The sequence below is a fragment of the Rhinopithecus bieti genome, unplaced genomic scaffold (assembly GCF_001698545.2).
Source record: "Rhinopithecus bieti isolate Rb0 unplaced genomic scaffold, ASM169854v2 scaffold_35859, whole genome shotgun sequence".
NCBI lineage: Eukaryota > Metazoa > Chordata > Mammalia > Primates > Cercopithecidae > Rhinopithecus > Rhinopithecus bieti.
This window is the reverse complement of record NW_016814962.1, coordinates 579,307-590,504: the sequence shown is the minus strand read 5'-3', so window position 1 is coordinate 590,504 and position 11,198 is coordinate 579,307. Positions and strand designations below refer to the sequence as shown.

General features: G+C 53.4%; 1 protein-coding gene across 1 annotated transcript in view; it reads right to left on the bottom strand.

Moving 5' to 3' along the window:
* Positions 1–6,467, bottom strand: part of MTA1 (metastasis associated 1) — a 47,747-nt gene extending 41,280 nt beyond the window's left edge. The window contains 1 exon segment of the mRNA XM_017852817.1: positions 5,349–6,467. Within this exon segment, the coding sequence (XP_017708306.1) occupies positions 5,349–5,598 (250 nt within the window). The 5' untranslated portion in view covers positions 5,599–6,467.
* Positions 6,468–11,198: the final 4,731 nt, after the last annotated feature.

The following is an 11,198-nucleotide window of genomic DNA, read 5'->3' as shown; positions in this document are numbered from 1 at the left end:
CATGGTGAAACCTCGTCTCCACTAAAATACAAAATTAGCCAGGTGTGGTGGCATGTGCATGTAATCCCAGCTACTTGGGAGGCTGAGGCAGGATAATTGCTTGAAGCCGGGAGGCAGAGCTTGCAGTGAGCCGAGATCGTACCACTGCTCTCCAGCCTGGGCGACAGAGCGAGACTCCGTCTCAAAAAAATAAATAAATAAATAAATAAATAAATAAATAAAAAATAAAAATAAAAAAGCAATAGAACTTCACGCTGCCGAGCCACCAAGCTGCTGCACAGGAGAGCAAGTCAAGATATTCAGCTTTAGGCCAGGCACAGGGGCTCCCGCCTGAGCCCAGGAGATCGAGGCTGCAGTGGGCCAGGACTGTGCCACTGCTCTCCACCCTGGGCAATAGAGCAAGACTCTATCTCTTTAAAAAAGGTTTTTTAATTCACAGAACTGATGACAGTCAAGTCCACAAGGTCAAATAAAGTTCACTGTTGACACTACTGGTTCAATAAGGCATGACAGACTCAAACACTTTCCACAGGCCGGTGCAATGCCTCAAGCCTGGTAATCCCAGCACTTTGGGAGGCCAAGACAGGTGGATCACTTGAGGTCAGGAGTTCGAGACCAGCCTGCCCAACATGGTGAAACCCCATCTCTACTAAAGATAGAAAAACTAGCCAGGTATGGTGGTGCATGCCTTTAGTCCCAGCTACTTGGGAGGCTGAGGCAGGAGAATTGCTTGGGCCTGGGAGGCGGAGGTTGCAGTAAGCTGAGATTGTGCCACTGTACTCCAGCCTGGGCAACAGAGACTCCATCTCAAAAACTAAACAAATACTTTCCACAAAATATTTACCTGTCAACAAGTAATAGAATGAATAACTATAGGCTTTTTAGCACTTTATATGTTTAACAACACTTGTACATTTGTCCAACCAAGCCCTTTTTGTGCCACACACTTCTCCTGTCAGCAGGATCTGCAGTGATGTCTCATCTGTTGTTCCTGCAGTGATGTCTCATCTGTTGTTCCTGATGTTGGTTACTTGCAGCTTCTCTCTGTTTCTTTGTCTGGCTATAATTTCAATTTATTGATCTTGCTAATAAACAGCTTGGCTGGGCACGGTGGCTCACACCTGTAATCCCAGCACTTTGGGAGGCCAAGGCGGGTGGATCACCTGAGGTCAGGAGTTTGAGATCAGTCTGGCCAATATGGTGAAACCCAGCCTCTACTAAAAATACAAAAATTAACTGTGTGTGGTGGTGGGCACCTGTAATCCCAGCGACTCGGGAGGCTAAAGCAGGATAAGTGAAGACAATCTTGTGCAACTCAGCCCTTCAGCTGCATAACCTAATATTCTCTCCAGGTAAGCAGTGTCAAAATTGGGTTACATCACTGGATAACCGACTGGCCGCTGGTGGGGAGAAACCCCACACACATTCCAGGGACTAGAGGTGAAATGTTCTGTGTTGAATGTGTGAGAGTAGAAAAAAACTAGGCTTTTCCTGTCCCTATCACAAATATTCAACCCCATCACGGTGGCTCAAAGCAGCCACATAGTAACTGAATCCCATTAGTGTGGCCGTGTTCCCATAACACTTTATTTCTGAGCACTGAAATGTGAATTTCATATCATCTTCATGTGTCATGAAGTTTTCTGCCTTTGATTTTTTTTCTCAACAATTAAAAAATGTAAAACCCATTCTTAGCTCATGAGTCATCAAAAGCAGGCAGTGGGCCAGTTTGCCAGTCCCTGTACGCAAGGACCCAAGATCGGTTCAGATGCCAATTATTTCCCAAACTGATCTACATGGGCATCATGCTTAGCTTGATGATGCTTTGCAGGTATTGTCTTTCTTACAGATTGAAGGTTTGTGGCAACCTGCATCAAGTCAAGTCCATCGGTGCCATTTTTTAAACAGCAGGGGCTCACTACGTGTTGCTGTCACAGTTTGGTAATTCTCTCAGTATTTCCAACTTTTTAACCAGGATTCTATCTGTGATGGTGATCTGTGGTCAGCGATCCTTGATGCTACTATCGTAATTGTTCTGGGCACCGTGAGCCATACCCACCTAAGAATTTAATCATAAATGTGTGTGTTCTGACTGCCTCAGGAACTGGCCATTCCTCCATCTCTCTCCCTCTCCTGGGGCCTCCCTATTCCCTGAGACACAATAATATTGAAATTGGGCCAACGAGTAACACTGCCATGGCCTCTAAGTAGTCCAGTGAAGGGAAGAGTTGAGAGTCACACATCTCTCACTTTAAAACAAAAGCTGGAAATAAATGACTAAGCTTAGTTAGGAAGGCACGTCGAAAGCCAAGATACCCTAATGGAAAGCTTGGCCTTCAGCGTCAAGCAGGTAGCCAAGTTGTGAATGCAGAGGAAAAGTTCCTGAAAGAAATTAAAAGTGGGCCGGACACGGTGGCTCACACCTGTAATCCCAGCACTTTGGGAGGCCAAAGCGGGTGGATCACTTGAGGTCAGGAGTTTGAGATCAGCCTGGCCAACATGGTGAAACCCCATCTCTACTAAAAATACAAAAATTAGCCGTGCGTGGTGGTGTGCGCCTGTAGTCCCAGCTACTTGGGAGGCTGAGGCGGGAGAATCACTTGAACCCAGGAGGTGGAGGTGGCAGTGAGCTGAGATCATGCCACTGCACTCCAGCCTGGGCGACACAGCGAGACTCGGTCACAAAAAAAAGAAAAAGAAAAAGAAAAAATAAATTAAAAGTGCTGCTCCAGGCTGGGCGCGGTGACTCACACCTGTAATCCCACTACTCTGAGAGGCCAAGGCCGGTGGATCACTTGAGGTCAGGGGTTGGAGGTTGGCCTGGCCAATATCATGAAACCCCGTCTCTACCAAAAATACAAAAAAGTTAGCCAGGTGTGGTGGCATGTGCCTGTAGTCCCAGCCACTTGGGAGGCTGAGGCAGGAGAATCACTTGAACCCAGGTGGAGGTTGCAATGAGCCAAGATCACGCCACTGAACTCCAGCCTGGGTGACAGAGCGAGACTTCATCTCAAAAAAAAGAAAAAAGTGCTGCTCCAGTGAACTCAAGAATGATAAGAAAGCTCAACAGCCTCAGTACTGACAGGAAGAAAGCTGAAGTGGCCAGGATGGGAAATCAAAGCAGACACATTCCCTTCAGCCAGAACCTCAGCCAGAGCCAGCCTAACTCCCTTCAGTTCTATGAAGGCTGAGGGAGGTGAGGAGGCTGCAGAAGAAAAATCTGAAGCTAGCAGAAGTTGGCTCGTGAAGTTAAAGGAAAGAAGCCATTTCTATCACATAAAAGTGCAAGGTGAGGCTGGGCATAATGGCTCATGCCTGTAATCCCAGCATTTTGGGAGTCAAGGCAGGAGGATCACTTGAGGCCAGGGGTTGGAGACTAGTCTGGGCAACACAGTGAGACCCCATCTCTACAAAAATAAACACAACTAGCCAGGCATGGTGGCGTATGCCTGTAGTCCCAGCTACTCAGGAGGCTGAAGTGGGGAGGATCACTTGAGCCCAAGAGGCTGAGGCTACAGTGAGCCAAGATCACACCACTGCACTCCAGCCTGGGCAACAGAGCAAGATGCTATCTCAAAAAAAAGAAAAAAGAAAGAAACACTTCTTTTTGGTTTCTGCAGAAATCAACAAGCCAATTCTAAACTCTGTAAGGGAAAGCCAAGGAACCAGAACACGCTAAACAATTTTGAAAATGAGGAACGAAGTTCAAGGATTCCCACTGCTTGATTTCAAGAATGACTGTAAGGCTGGGCACGGCAGCTTACTCCTGTAGCCTCAGCACGACGGGAGTACGAAGTGGGAGGAAAGCTTGAGCCCAGGAGTTTGAGACCGGCCTAGGCAACATAACAAGACCCCATCTCTACTGAATATAGAAAAACTTAGCTGGGTGTGGTGGCGCACACCTGTGGTCCTGGCTATTCAGGAGGCTGAGGTGGAAGGAGTACTTGAGCCTGGGAGGTAGAGGCTGCAGTGAGCCAGGATTGTACCACTGCACTCCAGCCTGGGTGACAGAGATCTCATCTCAAAAAATAAGAAAGAAGCCAGACTCAAAAGCCCACATACTGTGCAATTCCACTTCTGCCACACTCTGGACAAGGCAAAACGGTAGGAACAGAAAATAAGTCAGTGTTGCTGGGAGCTGGGGGAGAAGAGGCGGCTAACTACAAAAGGTCACAAGAGAAGCACATCAGGTGTGGAAGAGCTGCAGTGGCCACACAGTTGTGCACGAGTGGAAAATCACAGGCCTCTACACATAAGTGGGTTTGCCATGTGAAACGGGTATCTCAATAAACCTAATTTTTTTTTTTTTTTTTTTTTGGAGACACAGTCTTGCTCTGTTGCCCAGGCTGGGGTACAGTGGCGCGATCTCCACTAACTGCAACCTCTGCCTCCTGCACTCAAGTGATTCTCATGCCTTGGCTTCCCAAGCAGCTAGGATTACAGGCACGCACCACCACGCCTGGCTTTTTTTGTATTTTTAGTAGAGATGGGGTTTTGCTGTGTGGTCAGGTTGGTCTCAAACTCCTGAGCTCAAGTGATCTGCCTGCCTCAGCCTCCCAAAGTGCTGGGATTACAGGTGTGAGCCACTGTGCTTGGCCTAAACCTTGCTTTAACTTAAAAAAATATACACACACCCACAGTCAACTCTAATTATTCATACTAATTATGTTCTACAAAGTCACCACTAATACTGAACTACGGAACACCAAACCTCTGTTCCTACAGGAAATACAGGGTCAGGTTACTACGAGCCTCTGGTCACAACATTTTCAGCAACCAATCAACATGCAACAGCCTTATTTTACGTTTCTGTCAAAGAACTTTATATGATAATTATTGTTGTTCTCTGACACTGAACTGACGTGGGGACAGAGCCTGTCCAACACACGTTCTCTCCATGGGACCTGTCCCAGTCTGCCTGTGCCCAGGGACACTCGACAGCACCGCAGCACCTCCCCCAGGGGCGTCTAAAAAGCAAAAGCACCAAGAGCCCTCAAATGCAAGAAGCATGGCCCTCAATAGATGGAGAAAGGACAATCTGCTTCCAACATGGGAGCAGTAGCAGAGGGCAGGGTCCCCCGCTCACCCCAGCAGGCACCCAGGCACCACGCAACTCGGGCTTTTAGCGGCCTGTGCGTGCCCGCAAATGACGGGGAAAGTGACATAAGTGTGAATTTTGGGGTTACACGTAAGTTTTAGCAAGTAGGGGAGGGGGCCACAAAAGAATTGGGGGAGAACAGACACATCCCCCAAGATCATTGAGCACCAAGAGCTGCGCTGCAGAGCAGTGCCCGTGGCCCCTGCCTGTGCGGGACCCTCCAAGGCACAACCCACTCTCCTGAGCTCACCCACAGCCAGGTCTGCCATGGTCAGAGACAGGGCACCAGGAAGCACCGACAGGAACTTTTTTGGTTTTCCCCTTTTGGGAACAGAGTCAAGAGAAACAGCAACAGTCGTTGGGAAGCCCCCGGCACTCGTACTCCAGGAGCCAGGTCTCCATGTGACAACATCCCAAACGCTGCAGGGATGTCCTGTATTTTTATCTGCAAAACCTGGGAACTGCTGCAAGCCTTGTGCCTGGCCCATCCTCGGGGGCATGCTCCTCCTCCGTCGCTGTCCCCACAAAGTCCAGGAAGGATGGGAGACCAGAGCCCCAGCGTCCGAGGTGCATCCGGCAGCCAGGGATGGGGACAGCAGCCCACAGGGGTGCAGACAGACGTTCCCTCATGCAAGTGGCCAGATGGCGCAGGCACCGTGTCTCCTGGAGGAAGGGACAGAACACGCCCCTCCCCCAGAACTGCCCCAGCCCAGCCCAGCCCAGAGAAAGCCACACCTCAGGGCCAGCCCCCATGTGTGCTGCGCCGTCCTCTGAAGGCAGGGGATGAGCCAGGGCAGAACCAGCCACGCCCCACACCTGATTCCACCACTGACCAACGGCATGGGCCTTGAGGCTCATTTTTTTGTGCGTGTGTGAGACGAAGTCTCGCTCTGTCACCCAGGCTGGAGCGCAGTGGCGTGATCTTGGCTCACGGCAACCTCCATGGGCTCATTTTTAAGGTGTGCTTGGTACTAGGAGCCGCTGCCACTGCCCCGGTTTCCTCCCCTGTGACGACGCTGCCATGAGGACAGCCTGGCAGGGCACAGATGGGAAGGGACGCATGGGTCCCTCCATGCCCCAGGGTTGCCCCAGCCGCACAGATCTGTAAACCCTCCTCCTAATGGCACCCACAGAGATCAGGCCCTGAACGTGGAAGGGCTCTGGGGGCAGAGGGGCACTCGAGCTCCTCAGGCCACCAGGGCTGTCCAGGTAGAGAAAGCAGCAGAGCCCACGCCGGGCTGGATCGTGGGGCTGCAGTGCTGAGGCCAGCCAGCCCTGGGGAGGCTGCAGGGCGGCTCTGAGGAGCAGTCACCTCAGACCCCTCACGTGCGCTGCACAGCCCAGGCGGGAACAGCCTAGTGGGTGGTGCAAAGCCCAAAGAAGCAAGCCTGGGGCCTGGCCTCAGGAGTGCGGGGGGCATGTTGGGGGGGTGGGTGGGGTATAAGAGTGCGGGGTGCTGGGTGGCCCTGTACTATGAGGGTGGCTCCAGCCTCACTGGGCTTGGCTCCATTGCCACCAAGATCCCCCAGTCTGCACACTCAGACACGAGCCCACAGGGACAGGAACGGAGCAGGCCAGCTGGGGTGGAGGTGGGGGTGGGGACACCAGCAACACGAGAGCCCCAGAAAGCAGTGAGCCCAGGCAGCACCCAAGGAAAGACCATCTGGAGAACACTAAATGCTCTGCTGGGCATGGTAGCTCACAACTTTGCAACCCCAGCGGCACTTTGGGAGCCCAAGGCAAGAGGATTGCTTGAGTACAGAAGTTCAAGACCAGCCTGGGCAACATACAGACTCTGCCTCTGTAAGAAATTTTAAAATCAGCTGGGTATGGGGGTGTGCACCTGTGGTCTCAGCTACTCAGGAAGCTGAGGTGGGAGGATCGCTTGAGCCTGGGGGGTGGAGGCTGCAGTGAGCCTGTGATGGTGACACTGCACTCCAGCCTAGGCAACAGGAGACCCTGTCGCAAAAAAACATAATTACACGCTCTCAAGGCAGCCTGTTGGAGTCTAAGGTAGCGTCTAAGCTGCCCCCCAACAGGGTCTCAGGGTGGGCTCCTCTTGGGGAATGGGGGGCCACCATCCCTAGCAGGACTTAGCCCATAATCTGGCAAGAGCACCCCAAGTTCGGCTGGAGGAGGAAGAAGGCCCTACAGCCAGTGCTCCTCCAGGCACCTGGCCAGGCACACAGCACCGCCCCGGCATCCCGGCCTCACCTGCTGACCAGCGTCCAGATGCGCAGCTGGGGACCCACCTCTAGGTAGGACGCCTGCAGGGTCACTGCAGCAGTCTTGACACCCAGAGCCCACACACACGGGCGGGAATGGCACTGCCACAGTCGGGCACGAGGGATATGCTTCTTTGGACGATTCATTCCAACATCTCTCATTGACAGCTACTTTTTTATTAATCTCAGAGCTTAATGGTCAAACTCTCCACTCAGAACAATATGGGGTCAGGCACAGTGACTCACGCCTGTAATCCCAGCACTCTGGGAGGCCGAGGCAGGCGGATCACTTGAGGTCAGGAGTTCGAGACCAGCCTGGCCTACATGGTAAAACCCCGTCTCTACTAAAAACACAAAAACCAGCCAGGTGTGGTGGCGCGTGCCTGTAATTCCAGCTACTCAGGGGGCTGAGGCAGGCGAATTGCTAGAACCCGGGAGGCAGAGGTTGCAGTGAGCTGTGATTGTGCCACTGCCCTCCAGCCTGGGTGACAGAGTGAGACTGTCTCAAAAAAAAAAACGGGTCAGACGCAGTGGCTCATGCCTGTAATCCCAGCACTTTGGGAGGCTGAGGCAGGTGGATACGAGGTCAGGAGATGGAGACCATCCTAGCTAACACGGTGAAACCCCTTCTCTGCTAAAAAAAAAAAAAAAAAGCCGGGCGCGGGGGCTCAAGCCTGTAATCCCAGCACTTTGGGAGGCCAAGACGGGCGGATCACGAGGTCAGGAGATCGAGACCATCTTGGCTAACACTGTGAAACCCCGTCTCTACTAAAAAAAATACAAAAAACTAGCCGGGCAAGGTGGCGGGCGCCTGTGGTCCCAGCTACTCGGGAGGGGAGGCTGAGGCAGGAGAATGGCGGGAACCCGGGAGGCGGAGCTTGCAGTGAGCCGAGATCGCACCACTGCACTCCAGCCTGGGCGACAGAGCGAGACTCCGTCTCAAAAAAACAAGAATATGGAAGGCCAACACTAGGCAGCAAGCCCACCCTGGAGCAAGCCAAGAGTGGCTGAGGCAGGAGCAGCTCAGTGGCCCATCCTGCCTGGAGAGTGAGCCAGGGCTGCCAATGGTGCAGTGCTTAGGCCGATCCTCACAGGCCAAACGAGACAGCCCCACGCCGTCCCCTCCAGGACATCACACCTGGGGCCCCGGCCACTTCTACAACTCCCGCTCCTGGTGCTCACGGGATGGCTGTCTCCAGGGCTCTTCCCTGCCTTCTTACATGGGTGGGACGCCAAAAATCGGCCCATGGAGCAGCAAGTATCTAGGGACACGGTGCACTCAGCACTGCAGGGTAGGGTGCTGGTTGCAGCCCTCTAAAATCTGAAATGTTTTTTAAGTTTACTTTTTTCCCCACTGGCAAGTATGTAGAGCAATAAAGTTTAAACTTCAAAAAAACACCAGAACAAAAATACCAAAGCAGCACTTCTAAGAGCACAACAGAGTGCAGATGATGGCACACGCCAAGCCCAGGGAAGACCAGCAGCACGGACGGGGTGCTTCTGCGCAGGCTACGCCAGAGACCAAGGCCCTGCAGGGGCAGAGGTTTTCTGGCATCTTTTCAAACTACATTAATTTTTTTTTTTGAGACAGAGTCTCGCTCTGTTACCCAGCCTCAACCTATATTAAAATTAAAACAAAAAGACCAGGCATGGGCTCACGCGTGTAATTCCAGCACTTTGGTAGTGCTTTGGATCACCTGAGGTCAGGAGTTCACGACCAGCCTGACCAACATGGAGAAACCCCATCTCTACTAAAAATGTAAAACTTAATCAGGCGTGGTGGCGTCTGGCTAGTCCCAGCTACTTGCGAGGCTGAGGCAGGAAACTGCTTGAGCCCAGGAGGTGGAGGCTGCAGTGAGCTGAGATCGCGCCTCTGCACTCCAGCCTGGGCCACAGAGCGAGACTGCATCTCAAAAAAAAAATTAAACAAAACAAAACAAAATTCAGTCGGGTGCGGTGGCTCACGCCTGTAATCCCAGCACTTTGGGAGGCCGAGGTGGGCGGATCACGAGGTCAGGAGATCGAGACCATCCTGGCTAACACAGTGAAACCCTGTCTCTATTAAAAATACAAACAATTAGCCGGGCATGGTGGGCAGGCGCCTGTAGTCCCAGCTACTTGGGAGGCTGAGGCAGGAGAATGGCCGTGAACCCGGGAGCGGAGCTTGCCAGTGAGCTGAGATCCGGCCCCACTGCACTCCAGCCTGGGAGACAGTGAGGACTCTGTCTCAAAAAAAAAAAAAAAAAAAAAAAAAAAAAATCCAAAAGACGGGGTGTTAACCTCTTGCAATGAAGAACAGAAACACCCAAGTCAACACGGTAACGGTCTGTCCACTGAGAAGCAGAGTCCCCACAGGAGCAAGCTGCAGGCGGCTCGCAGGCACTGATTGCTGCTGTCCTGTTTTGGATGCTATCTAACATCTTCACGTTCAATTCAGAGAAGAAACATCCCGCCATCGCCCTGGGGCCTCTCATCCCACAGCAGGTTCCAAGCCTTTCCCAGCCTTCGGGATGGACAACCCTGGAGGAGCAGAGGTCAGGGCACCCTGACCCCGCCACCCTTGCCCAGGCTATCCGCTGCCCTCACAGGCACAGACAGAAGGGCTCTGTCCATGGCCAGGGCACTCCACGGGGAAGACACAGGCCCTGTTCTCTCCCCGCTCACCACTTCACCCAGCTCAGCTGGCACAAAAATGCTGCCGCCACACCTTCACCCTGCCCAGCCCGACCTGGCAAGGCCTCGGAGCAGCCTGCCAGCTAAAATACGGGATGCCCAGATAACTGTGAATGTCAGATAAGAATCTTCTGTGACAAGTATGTCCCATGCCATATTTGGGACATACTTACACTAATAAATTTCTGTTTATCTGAAACTCAAATTTGCCTGGGCATCCTGTACTTTTTTTTACTAAATTTGGCGCCTCTACACATGAGGTCGCTTTGCGGGGGGAGGGGGCAGGAGCACACCCCTTCCCAGGCTGAGTCCCTGCCGGCAGCTCCCACAGGCCAGGACGGCCGCCCAAACGGGGCCCATGCCAGGCAGCCGGCGACAGACGGACAAAGGCTGCTCAGGAGACACCTTCCTCTCTCTTGTCTGGGGGCTCAAGAATCCAGACACCCACCTCCCCAGGGGAGCACCAAGACAGGAAGCCAGCCTGCAACACCCAGCTCACTGCAACCACCGAGCCCCGCCGGGGTCCTGCCGGAGCCCGGGGTTCCGGTCCAGAAGCCAGGGATAAATGCCGCTTCTCCTATTGGGACTGTCAGAGTAGAAAGGGAGAGGCCTACAGTCTCACCTGCAGGAAGAGGACATCCTTGGTGCGGGCACATGGAGGGCCTGACGACCCTGAGCACACCTGGCCACAGTGACCACAGACTGCACACACAGCAGCAGTCTGGATCCCACGCGTGGCTGTGCTGCCAGCAGACAGCACCCAACCTCCCATGCTCCTCATCACAGGAAGAGACCAGCAACATCTCTGCCAGGCATGGTGGGCACCTCCGCCACAGCCTAGGGGTCCAGGCCACCCAGCCTCACAGCACTGCAGCGTGTGGGTCAGTGAGGCCCCGGGACGGGCCTGCAGGCACAGGGGGACAGAGGGTTCCGGGAGGGCGGTGCAGCCCCACACAGGGCTCCTCCCAAGCCTGTGCAGGGCCCAGGGGAGCTGCACCTCCGGGACGGGACAAGGCAGGGTCCTGGCTTTCGTCAGCCACAGCACAGCCGCCACAGGGCACAGAAGGACAACTGAGAGACGAGGTCCTCACCCACACCATGGGGAAACCGAGACACGGGACGGTGGGGGGACAGCCAGGCTGGTGGCAAGTTCACAGGCAGGCGGGCCTGAAGGCCGAGCAATGTAGCCACTGGGAAGGCAT